Source organism: Scyliorhinus canicula, chromosome 7 (genome assembly GCF_902713615.1).
Source record: "Scyliorhinus canicula chromosome 7, sScyCan1.1, whole genome shotgun sequence".
NCBI classification, from domain to species: domain Eukaryota; kingdom Metazoa; phylum Chordata; class Chondrichthyes; order Carcharhiniformes; family Scyliorhinidae; genus Scyliorhinus; species Scyliorhinus canicula.
Window position 1 is genome coordinate 6,999,050 of NC_052152.1, and position 25,963 is coordinate 7,025,012.

Genomic DNA, 25,963 nt, shown 5'->3' on the forward strand with positions numbered 1-25,963 from the left:
TTCAACTCCACCTACCAGCATTCTCCCCGTAGCCCTTAATTCCTCGCGACATCAAGAATTTATCTATCTCTGCCTTGAAGCCATTTAGCGTGCCGGCCTCCACTGCATTCCGCGGCAATGAATTCCACAGGCCCACCACTCTCTGGCTGAAGAAATGTCTCCGCATTTCTGTTCTGAATTTACCCCCTCTAATTCTAAGGCTGTGCCCACGGGTCCTCGTCTCCTCGCCCAACGGAAACAGTTTCTTTGCGTCCACCCTTTCTAAGCCATGTATTATCTTGTAAGTTTCTATTAGATCTCCCCTTAACCTTCTAAACTCCAATGAATACAATCCCAGGATCCTCAGCCGTTCATCATATTTTAGACCCGCCATTCCAGGGATCATCCGTGTGAATCTCCGCTGGAGATTGGCATGAAAGAATGAGGCAAACTCTACTGCTGTCCAACTGAAAAGATCAGGACACGGCTGGAACAGGAGCTGGGGCAAGTCAAACTGTCCCTCAAGTCTGCTCCAACATTCCATATGAAAGTGGTTGATAATGTACATCAGGTCCATTTCCCGCCCCATCTCCACATCCCTTGATTCTATTACTACCCAATGATCTATCTACCTCAAGCCTTGAACACGTTCACCGAATGAGGATCCACATCTCTTTGGGATAAAAAATTCCAAAGATTCTCAACACTTGAGTGAAGAAATTTCTCCTCATCTTGGTTCTAAATGGCCGACCCCTTTTTCTGAGACTGTGATGCCATGTTCCAGATTGTCCAGCCAGGTGGCCCGGTCTCTGAGCATCTACCCCATCGAGAATAATGTTTTTACTTTTCAGTGAGATCAGTAAACGCACAGGAATCACATGTGCCAATACCCCCACATAGACACTTTCTTAACGTGTTTATTCTCTGTCCTCTGGATGTCTAGGCTTGGAGACGGTACAGTGACGTTTTACTGGAACAATTCCATTGCTGCTTCACAGGACCAGGGACCTGGACTCAATGTTGGCATTGGGTGACTGTCTGTGTGGAGTTTGCACATTCTCCTCGTGTCGACATGGGTTTCCTCCGGGTGCCCCGGTTTCCTCCCACAGTCAAAACATGTGCAAGTTAGGTGGATTGGCCATGATAAATTGCCCTTTAGTATCTGGGGATGTACAGGTTAGGTGGGGTTACAGGGATGAGGCAGGGGGATTGGATCTGGATAGACTGCTCTTGCAGAGAGTGGGTGAAGCCTCAATGGACCGAATGGCCTCCCTTGCACTGTAGAGATTCTATGATTCTATGATACCAGGGATGAAGGAATTTAGTTACATGGAGAGACTTTGGTGTTGTTCTCCTTAGAGCTTCTGTTCTCTCCCTCCCCGGTTCCTGAGATCCACCCTTGCAATTCGTGCACACACGTCACTCGCCCTTTCTGCTCCCTGATTAGAAATCAAGACCGTTCACGCCTGCTCTGACCCATTCTGTCCCAGTGCCTCAATAACAGGCTCAACAGCCCCAGGGTACTCTGTGGGAAAACCGCTGGGATGTGTATGGAAAGCTGCCTCCCCTGGCTGACATGCTGGTATCGGTCAATCGGCTAGATCCCTCTTCCTAATCTCATACACAGCTCCATGGGCTGGTGAGCAGAGGTTGTGATTTGATTTTATCGTGAATTTATCGTGGCTTTGCAGAGCTCTGCACAATCTGCCCTGCCACCTCATCACCACAACCCGGAAGAATATTCCCAGCGAAGCCATCATACAGTTGTAAAATATCTTTGATGCACTAGGGTGATTTCCAGTCAATATCCTTCTGAAGTTCAGGCTTTCCTTTTGGTACTTCTTCCTTCTATATTTGAATGGTTTTCTCTGGCAAGGTTGTCTATCTTCTCTAAAGGCTCAGGGTCCTTTCAAGTTCACATCAAATGTGTGCCAGGCATTCACTGGTTTTAGAACAAGACAGCAGTTCTTTCACTTCAACAATGAGAGAGAGGGGGGCAGCATGGTGGCACAGTGGTCAGCATTGTTGCCTACGGCGCTGAGGACCTGGGTTCGAATCCCGACCCTGGGTCACTGTCTGTGAGGAGTTTGCACATTCTCCCCTTGTCTGCGTGGGTTTCACCCCCACAACCCAAAAGATGAGCAGGAAAGGTGGGTTGGCCACGCTAAATTACCCCTTAATTGGAAAAAATAATTGGGTACTCTAAATTTATTTTAAAAAACAATGAGAGAGAGAGAGAACATTTTTTCTCCTTCCAAGGTCTAAACGCTTCTGCTAAGTCCACTCGCCAAGCATCACGCAGGAGCCAATCACTGACTGTTGTCCGTAGAACACTGCACCTGGCTGCCAGTTAACCAATCGAAATGAGTTCCACCAAAGCTGATTCCTAAGATCCATTCGGTGCCAGGAGTCGGCATCTTCTTTCCAGGCTACAAAACCTGGGAACGCGGTGTATTGGCAAGCAGGCTGCTTTAACTGAGGCTTCTGTTTAAAGGCACATCCCGATAATGGGTCCACGGGCCAAAAATAATAAAATAGAATGAAAGAAATGGGGGGGGGGGGGGGGGGGAGGGCAAAGGAAATAACAGGAAGGACTCTCACAGTGTGTGTGTGTGTGTGTGTGTGTGTGTATGTTTATGTGTGTGTGGGTCTGGCCTCATGTACATGTATGCTTCACTCTAGATTTAATTCATTTCATTTGCAGCCGGAAACAGGAAGCTCGGGAGAATGACACACACCTTTACGTGCTGAGGTACAAAAAACACCCCCAGCGGTTTGCTGCATCCAGCAAACAAATCACTGAAGCATTATTTCTGAGTTGTGCAATTCAGCAAAAGTCATTCCAGTGTTTTTACTGGAGGCTGCCGGTTCAGGTCTATGTCCTGCCCTCTGTCTCACCCCTTTGAGCTGCGGAGGCTCTTGTGTATCGACTTGCACAGACTAATTATTATCCTCAAAAGCTGCCACAAAGAAACTCCTTATTCATACCGTGCGCTGGCACAGATGCCTGCAGCACTTCAGCATGCATCCTGGTCTATAATGGGCTCTGCTTCCTCCAGAGAATGGAAATGAAGGACGAGCTTTCAGGAATTCTCTGGAGCATCACAGCTGTTGAATGATCTCGTTCTGGGTCCATGTTCTGAGCTGGCAGGTTCCGAGCATTCCTGCATTTGACAGTTGAGGGGCGAATGATTGGAAAATCTCTCTCGAGGGGGAGAACTCCAACTTACCCGCGATGCACACTGTGGTCAAACAGCTGGGAAAAACGCACCATCCAACGTGTGTGCCAAGATTGCCCTCGCAGAACTCTAAATGGTTCACAGTGAAGTGAGGGGTCTCTGGGGAGGCAGGCAGACCCGAGATGTGTTCTGCTGCCCAGAACAGCCAAGATGCCAAAAAAACCTGCTAAATCTGAGCTAATGTGTTGGGGAATCGAGCTCCCAACGTGCCTCAATGCCTTTAGGTAAAGGAATCACGAGTAACTCCTCAACAACAATCTTCCGGCAACACAGGGCACCTACACCCAATCCCAAATGCCACCAGGCCACGATTGTGCCACCGGCTCACTCACTCAAAAAACGTAAGAATGTGCATGAGGTTGGAGTTGGAAGGGTAGCTATTTTTAAAAATGTACTTAAAAAAAATAAAAATTTAGAGTACCCAATTATTTTTTCCAATTAAGGGGCAATTTAGCCTGGCCAATCCACCTATCCTGCACATCTTTTGGGTTGTGGGGGTGAAACCCACGCAGACACGGGGAGAATGTGCAAACTCCACACGGACAGTGACCCAGGGCCGGGATTCGAACCCAGGTCCTCAGCGCCGTAGGCAGCAATGCTAACCCACTGTGCCACCGTGCTGCCAGGGTAGCTATTTCTAATCCAATGCCCACAAATACTGCAGGTGAAACTGGGATGGCTTTGGAGAGGCGATTGACCAGAATGGGAACAGGAATTAGGGACGTCAGTTACGCGGAGAGGCAGGGAAGGTTATGGTGAGATTTAATGGCAGTGTTCAATATGGTCAAGGGTTCTGATATTTACTCTTTCTTGAGTATAAAAATTGGCAAGTCATGTTGCAGCTGTATAGAACCTTAGTTAGGCCACACTTGGGAGTATAGTGTTCAATTCTAGTCGCCACACTACCAGAAGGATGTGGAGGCTTTAGAGAGGGTGCAGAAGACATTTACCAGGATGTTGCCTGGTATGGAGGGCATTAGCTATGAGGAGCGGTTGAATAAACTCGGTTTGTTCTCACTGGAACGAAGGAGGTTGAGGGGCGACCTGATAGAGGTCTACAAAATTATGAGGGGCATAGACAGAGTGGATAGTCAGAGGCTTTTTCCCAGGATAGAGGGGTCAATTACTCGGGGGCATAGGTTTAAGGTGCGAGGGGCAAGGTTTAGAGGAGATGTACGAGGCAAGTTTTTTACACAGAGGGTAGTGGGTGCCTGGAACTCGCTGCTGGAGGAGGTGGTGGAAGCAGGGACGATGGTGACATTTAAGGGGCATCTTGACAAAAACATGAATAGGATGGGAATAGAGGGATACGGACCCAGGAAGTGCAGAATATTTTAGTTTAGACGGGCAGCATGGTCGGCGCAGGCTTGGAGGGCCAAAGGGCCTGTCCCTGTGCTGTACTTTTCTTTGTTCTCTGATAGAGTAAATGAGGGGAACTGTTCCCAGTGACAGGAGGCATGGCAACCAACGGACACAGGCTAGAGAGAATCAGAAAAGAAAAAGTTCCTTAAGTAATGTGTTGTTATGATCTCAAATACACCCCCTGAAGAGTGATGGAATTAGATTCAACGGTGACCTTTGAAGGGAAATGATATAAGAACGCGGATGTAGAGCCCAAGGCAAAGAATAGCTGGCAAGTTGTCACTGTTCAGGGAGCATGAGGTGTGTGCAGTCATTCACTGTGGTGGAAGCTGGAGATAGGCTGCACGGGACTCCAGCACAAGTGAACAGCTTCCACAAGCAACAGATTTTAAAACCACTCTCTAATCCCAAAAGGGTTCAGCGGCAGGATGAGTGAGCGGGTGTTGTAAAGGCACATGCTTCAACTCAAGAGATCTGTGCTGAGGTAATCTGGTAATTTAAATTTCAAGATAATAAAGCTTCAGTGAACTTAAGACCCTCATACACTTGCCGTCACAGATGTCTGCCATTTCAAAGCTGACAGCATCCACCTGGAATCTAAACACTGCCACATTATCAGAACATTTGCTACATTCCTCACTCACTTCTTGTACAGCATAGTGGTTACTGGCACAGGTCCCTATTAACTTCCTCATCTGCAGCACTATCTTCAACCTAACATCTCGTTTCAGCAAAACTTACCAGCAGCGCAGTAGATCTGACATTCTCTTCAAAGTTACAAGTTTCTTTCAAATTCATCGTCCCCTTCAATCTCAGCTGCTCTCTTTCTCATGAATCGTTTGCTTATCGAGATTAGGATGTCAGTATTATCACCCAATCAAACAGAGCTACAGTACGGGTTTCATACAGAGTAAAGCTATCTCTACACTGTCCTCATCAAACACTCCCAGGCCAGGTACAGCACGGCGTTAGATACAGAGTAAAGCTCCCTCGACACTGCCCCATTGAACACTCCCAGGACAGGTACAGCACGGGGTTAGATGCAGAGTGAAGATCCCTCTACACTATCCCCATCAAATACTCCCAGGACAGTTATAGCATAGGGTTACATACAGAATAAAACTCCCTCTAAACTGCCCCAACAAACACTCCCAGGACAGGTACAGCACGGCGTTAGATACAGAGTAAAGCTCCCTCTACACTGTCCCCATCAAACACTCCCAGGACAGGTACTGCACGGGGTTAGATACAGAGTAAAGCTCCCTCTACACTGTCCCCATCAAACACTCCCAGGACAGGTACAGCACGGGGTTAGATACAGAGTAAAGCTCCTCTACACTGTCCCCATCAAACGCTCCCAGGACAGGTACAGCACGGGGTTAGATACAGAGTAAAGCTCCCTCTACACTGTCCCCATCAAACACTCCCAGGACAGGTACAGCACGGGGTTAGGTACAGAGTAAAGCTCCCTCTACACTGTCCCCATCAAACACTCCCAGGACAGGTACAGCATGGCGTTAGATACAGAGTAAAGCTCCCTCTACACTGTCCCCATCAAACACTCCCAGGACAGGTACAGCACGGGGTTAGATACAGAGTAAAGCTCCCACTACACTGTCCCCATCAAACACTCCCAGGACAGGTACAGCACGGGGTTAGATACAGAGTAAAGACCCCTCTACACTGTCCCCATCAAACACTCCCAGGACAGGTACAGCACGGGGTTAGATACAGAGTAAAGCTCTCTCTACACTGTCCCCATCAAACACTCCTGGGACAGAGAATGATTTTGTTGGGTTTATGGTGCTGATTTTGGGAGTTTTGTGGTGATATTATCTTTGTTTCTTGTGATTAAGAGGGAATGCTGAACCAGAACTGAATAACTTGCGAGTCCTCAACAGCAATCATTTCTTAATTCTCGAGTGTAATGACATTCCCGTCCATTAAATCCACGAACCTGCCCCTGGCAACGTCGGTGTCATCCTTCCTCCAGCCCACCGTGGGCTGAGGGTCTCCTTGTACCTGGCATCGAAACTCAACGGCATCGTCCTCCAACACCACCTGGTTGATGGGTCTTCTGATGAAGACAGGGCGTTCTGAGGAGCAGCAATGTTAAAAACACAAAGAGAGAGACAGTCAAGTCGGCTGTGAGTCGAGAGCAGGACTGGAGGTGAGGAAACAAGCTGTAATTTGCTACTCGAATGCCTTGCGGTCACACCGAGTGCCCCTGATAATTAACTTCTTTTATGAAGAGATTAACATGATTCGAATCACCTGCACCGTTTGCTTACACTGTTTAATCTCCCACAAGGGGAATCCGCTATTGCACTGGAATAAAACACATTACTCCCCAGCTTCTATTAGCAATTTGTGACCTTCAACCCTTTGCCACTGAAACTACCATCCTGCCTCGTTTTCCCTCTTTAATCTCAATCAATAGCAACAACTGGAGACTCCGGCTGCTCCGCGGAGAGGAGGAAGTCAAAGGAAAGCATGCAGTCCTAATGTGTCAGAGGGAACTCCCAAAGGATCAACACTCCCTTTCGATTCCCCTGTATTGACAACACCGAAACAGGCCATTCAGCCCAAACGGTCTGCGCTGGTGATAATGCTCCACAGGAGCTTCCTCCACTCTAATGCCATCACACGCCATCAGCATATCCTTCTCTTCCTTTCTCCCTCATGGATCGAGTCTCTCCTTAAATCCATCGAGACTGCTGACCTCAACCATTCCCTGCGGTGCTGAGTTCCACATTCCCACCACTCTCTGTGTAAAAGGGTTTCTTCCGAATTCCCTGTCACATTTCTTCATGACCTTTTTATATTCATGTATCCCAGTTTTGTCCTCTCCAATAGGCGAGAAGGTTTCCCCTTGTTCCACCCTTTTGAGCACCAAGATCGTTATAAAGACTTACATAAGAACATAAGAACATAAGAACTAGGAGCAGGAGTAGGCCATCTGGCCCCTCGAGCCTGCTCCGCCATTCAATGAGATCATGGCTGATCTTTTGTGGACTCAGCTCCACTTTCCGGCCTGAACACCATAACCCTTAATCCCTTTATTCTTCAAAAAACTATCTATCTTTATCTTAAAAACATTTAATGAAGGAGCCTCAACTGCTTCACTGGGCAAGGAATTCCATAGATTCACAACCCTTTGGGTGAAGAAGTTCCTCCTAAACTCAGTCCTAAATCTACTTCCCCTTATTTTGAGGCTATGCCCCCTAGTTCTGCTTTCACCCGCCAGTGGAAACAACCTGCCCGCATCTATCCTATCTATTCCCTTCATAATTTTAAATGTTTCTATAAGATCCCCCCTCATCCTTCTAAATTCCAACAAGTACAGACCCAGCCTACTCAACCTCTCCTCATAATCCAACCCCTTCAGCTCTAGAATTAACCTAGTGAATCTCCTCTGCACACCCTCCAGTGCCAGTATGTTCTTTCTCAAGTAAGGAGACAAAAACTGAACACAATACTCCAGGTGTGGCCTCACTAACACCTTATACAATTGCAACATAACCTCCCTAGTATTAAACTCCATCCCTCTAGCAATGAAGGACAAAATTCCATTTGCCTTCTTAATCACCTGTTGTACCTGTAAACCAACCTTCTGTGACTCATGCACTAGCACACCCACGTCTCTCTGCACAGCGGCATGCTTTAATATTTTATTGTTTAAATAATAATCCCATTTGCTGTTATTCCTACCAAAATGGATAACCTCACATTTGTCAACATTGTATTCCATCTGCCAGACCCTAGCCCATTCACTTAACCTATCCAAATCCCTCTGCAGACTTCCAGTATCCTCTGCACTTTTCGCTTTACCACTCATCTTAGTGTCATCTGCAAACTTGGACACATTGCCCTTGGTCCCCAACTCCAAATCAGCTATGTAAATTGTGAACAATTGTGGGCCCAACACGGATCCCTGAGGGACACCACTAGCTACTGATTGCCAACCAGAGAAACACCCATTAATCCCCACTCTTTGCTTTCTATTAATTAACCAATCCTCTATCCATGCTACTACTTTACCCTTAATGCCATGCATCTTTATCTTATGCAGCAACCTTTTGTGTGGCACCTTGTCAAAGGCTTTCTGGAAATCCAGATATACCACATCCATTGGCTCCCCGTTATCTACTGCACTGGTAATGTCCTCAAAAAATTCCACTAAATTAGTTAGGCACGACCTGCCCTTTATGAACCCATGCTGCGTCTGCCCAATGGGACAATTTCTATCCAGATGCCTCGCTATTTCGTCCTTGATGATAGATTCCAGCATCTTCCCTACTACCGAAGTTTCGCTCACTGGCCTATAATTTCCTGTTCTCTGCCTACCTCCTTTTTTAAACAGTGGTGTCACGTTTGCTAATTTCCAATCCACCGGGACCACCCCAGAGTCTAGTGAATTTCGGTAAATTATCACTAGTGCATCTGCAATTTCCCTAGCCATCTCTTTTAGCACTCTGGGATGCATTCCATCAGGGCTAGGAGACTTGTCTACCTTTAGCCCCATTAGCTTGCCCATCACTACCTCCTTAGTGATAACAATCCTCTCAAAGTCCTCACCTGTCATAGCCTCATTTCTATCAGTCGCTGGCATGTTATTTGTGTCTTCCACTGTGAAGACCGACCCAAAAAACCTGTTCAATTCCTCAGCCATTTCCTCATCTCCCATTATTAAAACTCCCTTCTCATCCTCTAAAGGACCAGTATTTACCTTAGCCACTCTTTTTTGTTTTATATATTTGTAAAAACTTTTACTGTCTGTTTTTATATTCTGAGCAAGTTTACTCTCATACTCTATCTTACTCTTCTTTATAGCTTTTTTAGTAGCTTTCTGTTGCCCCCTAAAGATTTCCCAATCCTCTAGTCTCCCAGCAATCTTTGCCACTTTATATGCTTTTTCCTTCAATTGATACTCTCCCTTATTTCCTTAGATATCCACGGTCGATTTTCCCTCTTTCTACCGTCCTTCCTTTTTGTTGGTGTAAACCTTTGCTGAGCACTGTGAAAAATCGCTTGGAAGGTTCTCCACTGTTCCTCAACTGTTCCACCATAAGGTCTTTGCTCCCAGTCTACCTTAGCTAGTTCTTCTATCAAGTCACCTCTAACGCCATCACCTGTCTCGGCCAAGAATCTCAGCCTGTCCAATTTCTCTTCTCCCGTTGCAAGCTTATCCCCGAGGACTAGGTTCCTCAAGTGCTCAAGTACTTCTGCTCCCCACCCCACCCTTGTGCCGGCTCACCCAAGCGGCCTATCTCCATGTCAGAGTCCAAGCGGCAAATTTGGAGGGCCGAAGGGCCTGTTCCTTTGCTGTATTGTTCTTCTGTGGGCAATTTGACCATAAGGGGTGTCACAATGAGCTGTGGCTGAGATACGTTAACTCCGCATCAGCTCACAGGCCACAGCCCTCACCTCATTTCCTTCACACTATTACACAGAATGTTGAGCACAGGAGCAGCTGATGATCTGTGCAATCCCCACCCTTTTAATAAATCCTTCTATCCCTTTTTCCCTCATGCTTTTATTGAGCCTCCTGTTAAATGTGTCTATTCTATTTGCCGCAACCATTCCCGGTGGCACATTCTCACCCTTCCCCAGATAAAGGGATTGCTCCTGAATTCCCGATATGGATTTATTGGCAATTATCTCATATTAATGCTGTCAAGTCGTGTCCTTCTCCGGAGGTCTCCGCAACTCTCTCTGGTCAAGTTTTCCCATAATTTTAAAGGCCTCTATTCGGTCACTCCGTAATCTTCACTTCCCAGTGGGAATGGAATGGTTGAACGTTGGGTTGGAGGTCAGGCGTTGGTTGGCTGTGGGTGGATAGGTTGGATAGGATGAGGCAATGGGCCTTCCTCACGTGCCTCCTTCCTGCCCTCAAAACGTGTCAGCATAGGAGAATGCCGTCCTTGTGTCTTGGTTTCTGTTGCTTGGGGGAGGGAGGGGGGGTTAGCCGAGACAAGTCTCCCGACTATAAAAAAAATACGGTAAAACTGGTTCGAGAAAGTCTTCGGAATTATTGAAAGGAAGGAGGACTCACCAAACACGGTCAATTCGGCAGGATCACTGTCCCTTTCACCCACCATGTTGGTCCCCACGCAGACGTACGTGCCAGCATCACTCCGCTTGGTGTTCGAAATCATCAGTTTGCTTCCGCGCATCTATGTGACAAAATGAGAAATACAACAAATGAGGCCGTTTACCGACCACGACTGTGTTTTACTTTCTGCTTCACATCTCATTTCTTCCCAGTCTTTGGTCAAAAAATGTACAAGCAGAATGGGGCCAAGGGTTGAGGGACTTCTGATTCATGGACAGCCTGAAGTTGGGCTGATCTACTGAGAGTAAAGGAAGTGAAGAGGAGGGTAAATAGAGCTGTTTAAAATGACAGAAGAATCAGGAACGGTTTCCAGCGGCCGGAAGGGGCAGAAAGCAGAGGAAACAGCTTTAGGGTACGTGGCAAAAATACCATAGAGGAAACTCGCTTATTTCACTGCGAGCTGTTGCGATTTGGAACGCGCTGTCTGAGAGGGCAGAGGAAGCACTTTCAGCCACGGCTTTCAAATGGGCATTGAAAAGGAAACATGTGCAGCGTTATGGGGAAAGAACAAGTTGGTATGGGAAGGTTTAGGCAGTTCTTTCAAAGACCCAGCTGAGGCGCGTTGGCTCAAGTGACCTCCGGTCTCCCTCTGTCATTCTATTGTTCTATCAGCTGTCATGTTACATCCAGAAATGATCAGTGTGTAGAGAGGTCACATGCCAATATGTCCTGAAAATTACATTACAAAATTCATTTTGCACTCATATCAATGCACATCATGGTGAAGATGGTAGGGACTGGAACCCTTCCCAATTTAAACATCCCACTGTCCCCATCAAACACTCCCAGGAGAGGTACAGCACGGGGTTAGATACAGAGTAAAGCTCCCTCTACACTGTCCCTATCAAACACTCCCAGAACAGGTTCAGCACAGGGTTAGATACAGAATAAAGCTTCTTCTACACTGTCCCCATCAAACACTCCCAGGACAGGTACAGCACGGGGTTAGATACAGAGTAAAGCTCCCTCTACACTGTCCCCATCAAACACTCCCAGGACAGGTACAGCAGAGGGTTAGATACAGAGTAAAGCTCCCTCCACTGTCCCCATCAAACACTCCCAGGACAGGTACAGCATGGGGTTAGATGCAGAGTAAAGCTCCTTCTACGCTGTCCCCATCAAACACTCCCAGGACAGGTACAGCATGGGGTTAGATGCAGAGTAAAGCTCCTTCTACACTATCCCCATCAAACTCTCAAGACAGGTACAGCACAGGGTTAGAATTATTATATATAGAATTCTTATAGAATTTACAGTGCAGAAGGAGGCCATTCGGCCCATCGAGTCTGCACAGGCTCTTGGAAAGAGCGCCCTGCCCAAGCCCACACCCCCACCCTATCCCCATAACCCAGTAACCCCACCCAACACTAAGGACAATTTTGGACACTATGGGCAATTTAGCATGGCCAATCCACCTACCTAACCTGCACACCTTTGGACTGTGGGAGGAAACTGGAGCACCCGGAGGAAACCCACGCAGACACGGGGAGAACGTGCAGACTCCGCACAGACAGTGACCCAAGCCGGGAATCGAACCTGGGACCCTGGAGCTGTGAAGCAATTGTGCTAACCACTATGCTACCGTTCTGCCCCACGGTAGATACAGAGTAAAGCTCCATCTACACTGCTCCATCAACATCTCTCCATCGTAAGCTCCAAATATTTCTCCCCACTGACCTATTTATGATCCCCTATGTCCATCATGGCCATTTTAACAATTATAACAATTTGCAAAGCTAATGCCAACCTAATCACACCACTCAGCTTCTTCCCAACGCTACACTGACCCTGCTTAATCCTCGAAATGTGCCTGGTGAGGGAATGGAAACACAATGACCTGCTCTGACATACGCACCGTTATCCTTTCATCGCGATCGTTGACGGGGACCTTGTCCTTCTTCCAGAAGATGGTTGGCTCTGGATGTCCACGGGGTGGTTGGCATTCCATGATGGCAGGTTCGCCTGCTGCCACAACGACATCAGTGGGGTTCAGTCGGAAGTCATCTCGGAGTACTGCAAGCAAGATAGGCAAAGGTGGTAAGAACCGGAGGAGAAATTCAGTGGGAAACAGCATCAATGGTCAAGTACAACCTGAAGGTTGGAGCACTGATCTAGCAACAGGAGGAGGCCATTCCACCTCTCCTGTCTTGTCCCTTATCCAATGATATCATGGCTGATCTGTACTGGAGCTTACGTTGTGTGTCTTAGCCTTCACCTGAAGTCAGAAAACTTCTCTTACATAAAGAGCCCGTTTGAAAACTGAGAGTGATGAATTTTTATTAGGGTTACTGAGGTGGAGTTCGTTTACAGATCTCAACAGATGAAGAGCAAATAACGAGGGAACGAATAGCCTATACCTATTATAATAACAGGATGAATGTCCTCAGTTACAAAGTTACAGTCACAGTTTTGAAATTTACAATTGACCCTCAGCCTCAACAGCTTTTTTGGGGGGAGAAGGTTCCAGATTTGAACTCGCCGTTGTGTGAAGAAGCGCTTCCTCACATCACCCCTAAATGTCTTGGCTTGACTTTCCAGGTCATGTCCCCATTTCCAAACTCCCCTCCCAACTGATGGAAATATTCTTCAAATTTTTTTAAAAGCCTCCAAGATATCGGATTTGAACACCCCTCAACCTTCGAAAGAAAATATTCTCCCAACATTCTGCAAGTATTGAAGGGATGATGAAGATGACATAGAGCTGCCTGGAGATTCCAAGAGTTCCTCATTCCCAAATTTTTCTGCTGTAACTTTGACAGAAGGTTGGAGGAAATCCGAGGGATATGATGGTGTAAACAGCTGTCTCGTCCATTTCTCTGACGTTTCTGCCACTCTCGAGTTGTGCTCACAGATCTGGGACGGCATTAGTGGCAGGTTCGTGAAAATTGGAGTTGGATATCTCCTAGAGAGAGACAGGTTAACAGTCCAGCATCCCTCAACAGGACTATGGGCATTCACCTGAAATACTAAGTAGATGAACCATTGATGGTCCAATGATGCTTCATCGTTACAGCTCAATACATATCTAGTACTGTTCTGTGGGAGCCTTCTGTGCTCACATTGTCAGCTGCAGTTGCTACTTTACTACAGGGTATAGTGAATACTTTCTCGGTTTTTATATCTGAAAACATCTGTTCAAACACTCACGGCACGGGTTTAGATAGAGATTAATGCTCCCTCCACACTGTCCCCATCAAACACTCCCAGGACAGGTACAGCACAGGGTTAGATACAGAGTAAAGCTCCCTCTACACTGTCCCCATTAAACACTCCCAGGACAGGTACAGCACTGGGTTAGATACAGAGTAATGCTCCCTCTACACTACCCCATCAAACACTCCCAGGACAGGTACAGCATCTGGTTAGATACAGAGTAAAGCTCCCTCTACATTGTGCCCATCAAACACTCCCTGGACAGGTACAGCATCTGGTTAGATACAGAGTAAAGCTCCCTCTACACTGTCCCCATCAAACACTCCCAGGACAGGTACAGCACGGGGTTAGATACAGAGTAAAGCTCTCTCTACACTGTCCCCATCAAACACTCCCAGGACAGGTACAGCACGGGGTTAGATACAGAGTAAAGCTCCCTCTACACTGTCCCCATCACACACTCCAAGGACAGGTACAGCACTGGGTTAGATACAGAGTAAAGCTCCCTCTACACTGTCCCCATCAAACACTCCCAGGACAGGTACAGCACGGGGTTAGATACAGAGTAAAGCTCCCTCTACACTGTTCCCATCAAACACTCCCAGGACAGGTACAGCACTGGGTTTGATACAGAGTAAAGCTCCCTCTACACTGTCCCCACCAAACACTCACAGGACAGGTACAGCACTGGGTTTGATACAGAGTAAAGCTCCCGCTACACTGTCCCCATCAAACACTCCCAGGACAGGTACAGCACTGGGTTTGATACAGAGTAATGGTCCCTCTATTGTCCTCCAACCATTTGCTTTTGGCCTAATCCCATCAGAGTTCCCCAGTATCCTAAGAACCCTTCCAGCTAATTGCTTTGAGATTTCAAAATGTTATTTGTACATTGGCATTTGGAGAATTAATTGATCGTGTGCGAAACAATAACAGCTGATGGCAACAAATCATGAGAATTCTAGCTGGGAAACAAAACTCTCAGGAGATTCAATATCCAACTTGTTAAAACAAGCATGGGCTGACTTACATGTCAGTCAACTAAACGGCGTCTTAAATATCAAATGTGGTCCTGCCATAGACTGCAGCCAGACACATGGTCATTAGTTTTATTTCTACCACAGAAATGAGGAGGTCAGTGAAATATAAAGTTATATTTCTGCTGGGTCTAATCAGAAATCACAGTCATGCCAATTTCCTACAATGGCCCCCATTCTACAAAGAGGTGATGTCATCCCTCCAGTTCACTTTGCTGCAACGAGGCTTTGCCAATGATCAACTGCAGACATGAAATGTTGTTACTGCATAATCAAAACACCCGACACACACGTCAACCTCCATCCACAACTGGAACACAGACTATTTCACTCTCAATCGGCTACTTCATCTTTCAAATCAATGTTAAGCAACGATCAAGATACTTTCCAAATTGGATAGTCAGGGTGAGGTTGAGCTACAACATATTTAGACCCAGAGTAAAGCTCCCTCTACCCTGTCCCCATCAAACACTCCCAGGACAGGTACAGCACGGGGTTAGATACAGAGTAAAGCTCCCTCTACACTGTCCCCATCAAACACTCCCAGGACAGGTACAGCACGGGGTTAGATACAGAGTAAAGCTCCCTCTACACTGTCCCCATCAAACACTCCCAGGACAGGTACAGCACGGGGTTAGATACAGAGTAAAGCTCCCACTACACTGTCCCCATCAAACACTCCCAGGACAGGTACAGCACGGGGTTAGATACAGAGTAAAGCTCCCTCTACACTGTCCCCATCAAACACTCCCAGTGAAGGCACAGCATGGATCAGGTAGTCTAAAGCTTCCTCCACACTGTCCAATCGAACATTCCCAGGGCATGTCCAGCATATATCCACGGACCTATTTATCTGTGCGTTGATTTGCATCTTTGCCTGAGTGCCTGTCTGTGAATGTGTGAGTTTGAATGTGTTTGTGTGAGTGAGTGTGTTTGTGGGCTTGTGGGAGTGAAAGTGTTTGTGTGTGAGTGTGAGGATGGGTGTGTGTGCGTGAGTGAGTGTGATAGTGTGGATGGGTGTGTGTGTGTGTGTGAGTGAGGATGGGTGTGTGTGCGTGAGTGAGTGTGATAGTGTGGATGGGTGTGTGTGTGTGTGAGAGTGAGGATGGGTGTGTGTGTGTGTGTGACTGTGATAGTGAGGATGGGTGTGTGTGTGTGAGTGAGTGTGATAGTGTGGATGGGTGTGTGTGTGTGTGTGAGAGTGATAGTGTGGGTGTGTGTGCGTGAGTGACTGTGATAGTGTGGATGGGTGTGTGTGTGTGTGAGTGAGGATGGGTGTGTGTGTGTGTGTGACTGTGATAGTGAGGATGGGTGTGTGTGTGTGAGTGAGTGTGATAGTGTGGATGGGTGTGTGTGTGTGTGTGAGAGTGATAGTGTGGGTGTGTGTGCGTGAGTGACTGTGATAGTGTGTGTGTGTGTGTGTGTGAGTGAGTGTGTGAATGTGTGCCTTTATACAAGTGCGTTCATCCAATTTATTAATTCTCTGTGACACTGCTAAGCATTTCAGATCGACTTCTGCCCAAGCAAATCCCATTACCTGCATGAGCGTAGCAACAGTGTTCCCAACTCCCGCTGAATGTGTTCCTGGAGGTTTGACGCCACACCCCCCGCACATGATCCTGCCATTGGTCATCGCACATGTCCACATCTTTGTTTCCTGATTGGATAATCCTTGGCTGTCAGTTCGACAATCCTTTGATCCCCTTTCCCATGATTGAGAATTACAGAATCTTACATCACAAGAGGAGGTCAGAGGGCAGCACGGTGGCGCAGTGGTTAGCATTGCTGCCTGACTGCGCCGAGGACCCGGGTTCGATCCCGGCTCTGGGTCACTGTCCGTGTGGAGTTTGCACATTCTCCCCGTGTCTGCGTGGGTTTCGCCCCCACAACCCAAAGATGTGCAGGGTAGGTGGAGTGCCCCTGAATTGGAAAAAATTAATTGGTACTCTAAATTTATTTTTTAAAATTTAAAGGTCGTTCAGCCCATCCTACACGTACTGGCCCTTTGGAGGAACTCTCCCCACTTACTCTCTGACTGAGGCGTTTCCCCCACAACCCTGTGAATGATTGATCTTCATATACATGTCCGCCAGACCATGTGACTCAGATCTGAGCAGCTTCAAAGTCTCCTCACTTTCCCACACTTTCTTTGTCAGTGGGTTGAAATCCATGACCCTTCGTTACTGATTTACTTTGTCAGGCCACCCCCTCTACCTGCACTCCCAAATGCTGAATCCAAACCCCTCATAATTTTCAAAACCGTCTCCGAAGTTTCCCCTCTCACAGCCAGTGAGTCAGCAACCCCCAACGAGCCACGCTGAGGTGAGCTTAATCTTCGCCAAATCCGGACTGCAATCTCGTGCCTCGTGTTTATTTTAAAGGCTGTTAAACTTAATTATCGATGGTACATTAAGAGAATTAATGTCTGTGAACAAGTGCAAATGCAACGCCCGCCAAATGCCAACGCCCTCCAAATGCCAACGTCCGCCAAATGCCAACGCCTGCCAAATGCCAATGCCTGCCAAATGCCAACGCCTGCCAAATGCCAACGGCTGCCAAATGCCAACACCCTCCAAATGCCAATGCCCGCCAAATGCCAACGCCCTCCAAATGCCAACGCCTGCCAAATGCCAACGCCCTCCAAATGCCAACGCCTGCCAAATGCCAACGCCTGCCAAATGCCAACGTCCGCCAAATGCCAACACCCGTCAAATGCCAACGCCCGCCAAATGCCAACGCCCGCCAAATGCCAACGCCCGCCAAATGCCAACGCCTGCCAAATGCCAACGCCCACCAAATGCCAACACCCGCCAAATGCCAATGCCCGCCAAATGCCTGCCAACTGAGCAGGGTCCAGAGCAGCGAGTGAACAAGAATCAAGAGGGAACTTTGTTCCCTTAAAGTTCGACAACTGCTCAGTTGAAGCACGCTGGTGAGCACCTTTTATAAGGTGTCACTCCTATAAATTATACATTTAGGGCCAAAGAAGGTTTATTTTTTATTTTTTTTCCTGTTTTTTCTCCCGTCCTGTGAGGGGAAGCCCTGCCACATTTATCTACATGTAGCAGGGGACAAGTGTGCTGGCATGATACCTAATGTGGCAACTGAGTAAAAGAACACAAAATAACTGAGGGGAGGGGAAAAAGGAAAAAAGGGGGTGTACTCCAAAACGACGAGCGGAGCACAACCCAAAAAGAACAAAAAGGAGAAACGGAAACTTAACAAAAACCCGTCAAATCAAAGTGTGAGAATCAGGGTCAATAAATCAGTCCAACCCCTGCGGCGGCCATTGAACCCGGAAAGCTTCGAGAGCGCCCGTGGACACCGCATGCTCCCGCTCCTGGGGCTGGTGAGCAGAACAGTTAGAAATCACGGGGGATAAATATCTAATAATAATAATAATAATAAATATCTACTCAGCGAGCTGATAGGTTACAGCTTCCCAGTTTCCCCAAGGTTCTTATAGATCCATTAGCCAGTGTGGATCAATCAGTAAAGTCAAGAATGGTGCAGCGGAGATGAAAAATTAAAGACAAGAACATTTGTGATGGACAGGGAGAGAGGGAGGGCGAAGGCCAGAGGTGTAACAGAGATTGCCTATTGGGCAACTAAGTTCTCTTCTACAAGCCAGTCAGAGACAGTTCCACCTTTACTATTAATTGGTTATGATCAATGTGGCTGGTCAGTGATTAATTGACTGGTAATTGCTCCCCGAATGGAAACTAGCCTTGGTTTCCGAATATATAACTTGAGGTAAAAAAAAAAGGCCTTCAGCTATCCTGCAACTAATAAATAAGTCAGCTGATATGTGACCACACAGGTCACATAATGCAAGCTGGAGCCTCCAGCTTATTTAATGGAAGTCTGTGGCCAATGCAAGTTCTTTGTAATGAGAGGAACCCTCACTATCATCGACTCATGGAGTCATGTAGCACAAAGAGATAGACAGAGACCATTCAGCCCATCATATCGTCGCCAATCTCTCTTCATTCTCTGGTAGCATTCTCGTCAATCTCCTGTGTGACCTGTCCAAGACCCTGACATCTTTTCTGACCTATAGTACCGAGGATTGGGCACTATATTCCAGCTGGACCTAACCAGTATTCTATAAAGTACCGAGCATTCTCCGCTGCTATCTGTGATCCCAGAATTTGGTGAGAAATTGAAGGCCAAAGCCCTCTCTGTAAGTTCTGAGATTTTTGGGGCTGATGGCCATTACATTGTGCATTCCCCTGTCCAAATACATCCTTTCCTGAAGCCCTCACTCTTGTTAAGGGGAAGGGTATGTGCAGTGAAGGTTAACAAGGGCCTGCCCCACACATTCACGTAACTGGTTGGCAATTAAGTTTCAGTCACCTTAAACTAACTTTGATCTAAAAGCAGGTTGGGGGGCGGGGGGGGGGGGGGGGGGGGGGGGGGGGGGGGAGTCAACTCAGGCCAATTTAAAAAGAGCAACTTGTCACTCACTCCCAGTGAGTTCTCCCAGTGAGCCAGAGAAGACACAGCGAAGAGTGAGACACAGCGAAGAGTGCGACACAGCGAAGAGTGAGTTTGGGAATCCGAAGCTGGGTGGGGAGGAGGTGCTTTTTATCCCTGGTAAGTAGGTTTTCTTTTCATTTGTATATTTATTTATTTATTTACTTTCTCTTTTGTTTTTTGGAATTGTAGTTGTATAAGTTAACCTAAGGTTTAAGACATGGCAGGAGATCCCGGACCCGTGTCATGCTCCTCATGTGCGATGTGGGAGCTCAGGGACACGTCCACTGACCCTGGCTCCTTCACGTGCAAGTAGTGTGTCTGGTTGCAGCTCCTGTTAGACCGCTTGACGGCTCCGGAGCTGCGGATGGACTCACTTTGGAGCATCCGCGATGCTGAGGAGGTCGTGGATAGCACGTTTAGCGAGTTGATCACACCGCAGGTGACAGTTACTGAGGGAAATAGAAAATGGGTGACCAAAAGACAGAGCAAGAGTAGGAAGGCAGTGCAGGTGTCCCCTGCGGTAATCTCCCTGCAAAACAGATATACCGCTTTGGATACTGTTGAGGGAGATGGCTCACCAGGGGAAGGCAGCAGCAGCCATGTTCATGGCACCGTGGCTGGCTCTGCTGCGCAGCAGGGCAGGAAGAAGAATGGCAGGGCAAGAGTGATAGGGGACTCAATCGTAAGGGGAATAGACAGGCGGTTCTGCGGATGCAATCGAGACTCCAGGATGGTATGTTGCCTCCCTGGTGCAAGGGTCAACTAAAATCTTCTGCACTTCCGGGGTCCGTATCCCTCTATTCCCATCTTATTCATGTATTTGTCAAGATGCCCCTGTTGCGCTAACAATTGCACACAGAAACACGAAACGGTAGAAAAGAGGCTTTATTACCGTGAGATGTTATTACCTCAAGTGGAGCTGTAAAATGGCAGCTCAGGAGACCTCATGGATATTTATACTGCTCCTGTGGGCGGAGCTAGCCGGCAGGGACTTACCAACAAACTATGCAGGGGCTTACCAACAAACCTGTAATAGCCGGTACTATTGTACATCCCCTAATAGAGGCACACATATATATTCAGTGGTATTACCACAGCCCCTTCAACTGGATTCTGCGTACACATGCCCAGCAGTGCCTCGGGAGCATTTTGTGTTAGCTGCTTCAGATCAGGTGATCCAGAAAGGATATGTGGAAGACATCAGCTGACGACCATTATGGCAATAAACAGAACTCTCCTCATGGATAGAGCAGAATGGAGCAAACTCTGACTGCCTTCTTCCCCATATCCCACCAGCTTCTGCACTTCTTCCCCATATCCCACCAGCTTCTGCACTACTTAAAAATAAAGGATAGCTTCCAAACTACATTAAAAAAAATTTTTAAATCATTATTGCCGAAGCAGATGTGAATTTTGGGTGGTTTTCTGTCGAAAGAAAATAGCTGCGATACTGTGCTGGACTCTTACAAGTTACAGTGCAGTGTTGGGATGTGTCACTGTTACAGTGCAGAGTGTTGGGATGTGTCACTGCGTTACAGTGCAGAGTGTTGGGATGTGTCACTGTTACAGTGCGGTGTTGTGCGTATGTAATTCTTACATACAAGAATAATGACAACCATCTGAATTATATTCACTTAAACACAATGACACATCACAACACTCTGCACTGTAACACAGTGAAACATCCCAACACTCTGCACTGTAACACAGTGAAACATCACAACACTGCACTGTAACACAGTGACACATCCCAACACTCTGCACTGTAACAGTGACACATCCCAACACTCTGCACTGTAACACACTGACACATCCCAACACTCTGCACTGTAACACAGTGACACATCCCAACACTCTGCACTGTAACACAGTGACACATCCCAACACTCTGCACTGTAACACAGTGACACATCCCAACACTCTGCACTGTAACACAGTGAAACATCACAACACTGCACTGTAACACACTGACACATCCCAACACTCTGCACTGTAACACAGTGAAGCATCCCAACACTCTGCACTGTAACACACTGACACATCCCAACACTCTGCACTGTAACACAGTGACACATCCCAACACTCTGCACTGTAACACAGTGAAGCATCCCAACACTCTGCACTGTAACGCAGTGAAACATCCCAACACTCTGCACTGTAACACAGTGAAGCATCCCAACACTCTGCACTGTAACACAGTGAAACATCCCAACACTCTGCACTGTAACACAGTGAAGCATCCCAACACTCTGCACTGTAACACAGTGAAACATCCCAACACTCTGCACTGTAACACAGTGAAGCATCCCAACACTCTGCACTGTAACACAGTGAAACATCCCAACACTCTGCACTGTAACACAGTGAAGCATCCCAACACTCTGCACTGTAACACAGTGAAACATCCCAACACTCTGCACTGTAACACAGTGAAGCATCCCAACACTCTGCACTGTAACACACTGACACATCCCAACACTCTGCACTGTAACACAGTGACACATCACAACACTCTGCACTGTAACGCAGTGAAACATCCCAACACTCTGCACTGTAACACAGTGAAGCATCCCAACACTCTGCACTGTAACACAGTGAAACATCCCAACACTGCACTGTAACGCAGTGACACATCCCAACACTCTGCACTGTAACACAGTGAAACATCCCAACACTGCACTGTAACGCAGTGACACATCCCAACACTCTGCACTGTAACACAGTGAAGCATCCCAACACTCTGCACTGTAACACAGTGACACATCACAACACTCTGCACTGTAACACACTGACACATCCCAACACTCTGCACTGTAACACAGTGACACATCCCAACACTCTGCACTGTAACACAGTGAAGCATCCCAACACTCTGCACTGTAACGCAGTGAAACATCCCAACACTCTGCACTGTAACACAGTGAAGCATCCCAACACTCTGCACTGTAACGCAGTGAAACATCCCAACACTCTGCACTGTAACACAGTGAAGCATCCCAACACTCTGCACTGTAACAGTGACACATCCCAACACTCTGCACTGTAACGCAGTGAAACATCACAACACCGCACTGGAACACAGTGACACATCCCAACACTCTGCACTGTAACGCAGTGAAACATCACAACACTGCACTGTAACACAGTGACACATCCCAACACTCTGCACTGTAACAGTGACACATCCCAACACTCTGCACTGGAACAGTGACACATCCCAACACTCTGCACTGTAACAGTGACACATCCCAACACTCTGCACTGTAACACAGTGACACATCCCAACACTCTGCACTGTAACACACTGACACATCCCAACACTCTGCACTGTAACACAGTGAAACATCACAACACTCTGCACTGTAACACAGTGACACATCCCAATACTCTGCACTGTAACACAGTGACACATCCCAATACTCTGCACTGTAACACACTGACACATCCCAACACTCTGCACTGTAACACAGTGACACATCCCAACACTCTGCACTGTAACACAGTGACACATCCCAACACTCTGCACTGTAACACAGTGAAGCATCCCAACACTCTGCACTGTAACACAGTGACACATCCCAACACTCTGCACTGTAACACAGTGACACATCCCAACACTGCACTGTAACAGTGACACATCCCAACACTCTGCACTGTAACACACTGACACATCCCAACACTCTGCACTGTAACACAGTGACACATCCCAACACTCTGCACTGTAACACACTGACACATCCCAACACTCTGCACTGTAACACAGTGACACATCCCAACACTCTGCACTGTAACACAGTGAAACATCACAACACTCTGCACTGTAACACAGTGAAACATCCCAACACTCTGCACTGTAACACAGTGACACATCCCAACACTCTGCACTGTAACACAGTGAAACATCCCAACACTCTGCACTGTAACACAGTGACACATCCCAACACTCTGCACTGTAACACAGTGACACATCCCAACACTCTGCACTGTAACACAGTGAAGCATCCCAACACTCTGCACTGTAACACAGTGAAACATCCCAACACTGCACTGTAACACAGTGAAGCATCCCAACACTCTGCACTGTAACGCAGTGAAACATCCCAACACTGCACTGTAACACAGTGACACATCCCAACACTCTGCACTGTAACAGTGACACATCCCAACACTCTGCACTGTAACACAGTGACACATCCCAACACTCTGCACTGTAACGCAGTGAAACATCACAACACTCTGCACTGTAACGCAGTGAAACATCACAACACCGCACTGGAACACAGTGACACATCCCAACACTCTGCACTGTAACAGTGACACATCTCAACACTGCACTGTAACAAAGTGACACATCCAAACACTCTGCACTGTAACACAGTGACACATCGCAACACTCTGTACTGTAACACAGTGAAACATCCCAACACTCTGCACTGTAACAGTGACACATCCCAACACTGCACTGTAACACAGTGAAACATCCCAACACTCTGCACTGTAACACAGTGACACATCCCAACACTCTGCACTGGAACACAGTGACACATCCCAACACTCTGCACTGCAACAGTGACACATCCCAACACTCTGCACTGTAACACAGTGACACATCCCAACACTGCACTGTAACGCAGTGAAACATCACAACGCCGCACTGGAACACAGTGACACATCCCAACACTCTGCACTGTAACAGTGACACATCACAACACTGCACTGTAACACAGTGAAACATCACAACACCGCAATGTAACACAGTGACACATCACAACACCGCAATGTAACACAGTGACACATCACAACACTCTGCACTGTAACACAGTGAAACATCCCAACACTCTGCACTGTAACAGTGACACATCACAACACTCTGCACTGTAACACACTGACACATCACAACACTCTGCACTGTAACACAGTGAAACATCCCAACACTCTGCACTGTAACAGTGACACATCACAACACTCTGCACTGTAACACACTGACACATCCCAACACTCTGCACTGTAACACAGTGACACATCCCAACACTCTGCTCTGTAACACAGTGACACATCCCAACACTCTGCACTGTAACAGTGACACATCCCAACACTCTGCACTGTAACACAGTGACACATCCCAACACTCTGCACTGTAACAGAGTGAAACATCCCAACACTCTGCACTGTAACAGTGACACATCCCAACACTGCACTGTAACACAGTGACACATCCCAACACTCTGCACTGTAACAGTGACACATCCCAACACTCTGCACTGTAACACAGTGAAACATCACAACACTCTGCACTGTAACAGTGACACATCCCAACACTGCACTGTAACACAGTGACACATCGCAACACGCTGCACTGTAACGCAGTGAAACATCCCAACACTCTGCACTGTAACACAGTGACACATCCCAACACTCTGCACTGTAACACAGTGACACATCCCAACACTCTGCACTGTAACAGTGAAACATCACAACACTCTGCACTGTAACACAGTGACACATCCCAACACTCTGCACTGTAACACACTGACACATCCCAACACTGCACTGTAACACAGTGAAACATCCCAACACTGCACTGTAACACAGTGAAACATCCCAACACTCTGCACTGTAACACAGTGAAACATCCCAACACTCTGCACTGTAACACAGTGAAACATCCCAACACTGCACTGTAACACAGTGACACATCCCAACACTCTGCACTGTAACACAGTGAAACATCCCAACACTCTGCACTGTAACACAGTGAAACATCCCAACACTGCACTGTAACACAGTGAAACATCCCAACACTGCACTGTAACACAGTGAAACATCCCAACACTCTGCACTGTAACGCAGTGAAACATCCCAACACTGCACTGTAACACAGTGAAACATCCCAACACTCTGCACTGTAACACAGTGAAACATCCCAACACTGCACTGTAACACAGTGAAACATCCCAACACTGCACTGTAACACAGTGAAACATCCCAACACTCTGCACTGTAACACAGTGAAGCATCCCAACACTCTGCACTGTAACACAGTGACACATCCCAACACTCTGCACTGTAACGCAGTGACACATCCCAACACTGCACTGTAACACAGTGACACATCCCAACACTCTGCACTGTAACACAGTGAAACATCACAACACTGCACTGTAACACAGTGACACATCGCAACACGCTGCACTGTAACGCAGTGAAACATCCCAACACTCTGCACTGTAACAGTGAAACATCACAACACTCTGCACTGTAACACAGTGACACATCCCAACACTCTGCACTGTAACACACTGACACATCCCAACACTCTGCACTGTAACACAGTGAAACATCACAACACTGCACTGTAACACAGTGACACATCCCAACACTCTGCACTGTAACACAGTGAAACATCACAACACTCTGCACTGTAACACAGTGAAACATCCCAACACTCTGCACTGTAACACAGTGAAACATCCCAACACTGCACTGTAACACAGTGACACATCCCAACACTCTGCACTGTAACACAGTGAAACATCCCAACACTCTGCACTGTAACACAGTGAAACATCCCAACACTGCACTGTAACACAGTGAAACAT

The 25,963-nt window shown here is 47.3% G+C and overlaps 1 protein-coding gene across 18 annotated transcripts in view; it reads right to left on the reverse strand.

The window, feature by feature from the left end:
- The window catches only part of robo2 (roundabout, axon guidance receptor, homolog 2 (Drosophila)), a 1,648,725-nt gene that overhangs the window by 184,925 nt on the left and 1,437,837 nt on the right, over positions 1-25,963 (reverse strand). For all 18 annotated transcript variants that reach the window (XM_038801330.1, XM_038801331.1, XM_038801324.1 and 15 more), the window contains 3 exons: positions 12,551-12,708; positions 10,636-10,756; positions 6,538-6,676 (listed from right to left, as the gene is read on the reverse strand). In XM_038801330.1, coding sequence (XP_038657258.1) covers positions 6,538-6,676; positions 10,636-10,756; positions 12,551-12,708 — 418 coding nt within the window. The remainder of the gene's footprint in view (positions 1-6,537; positions 6,677-10,635; positions 10,757-12,550; positions 12,709-25,963) is intronic.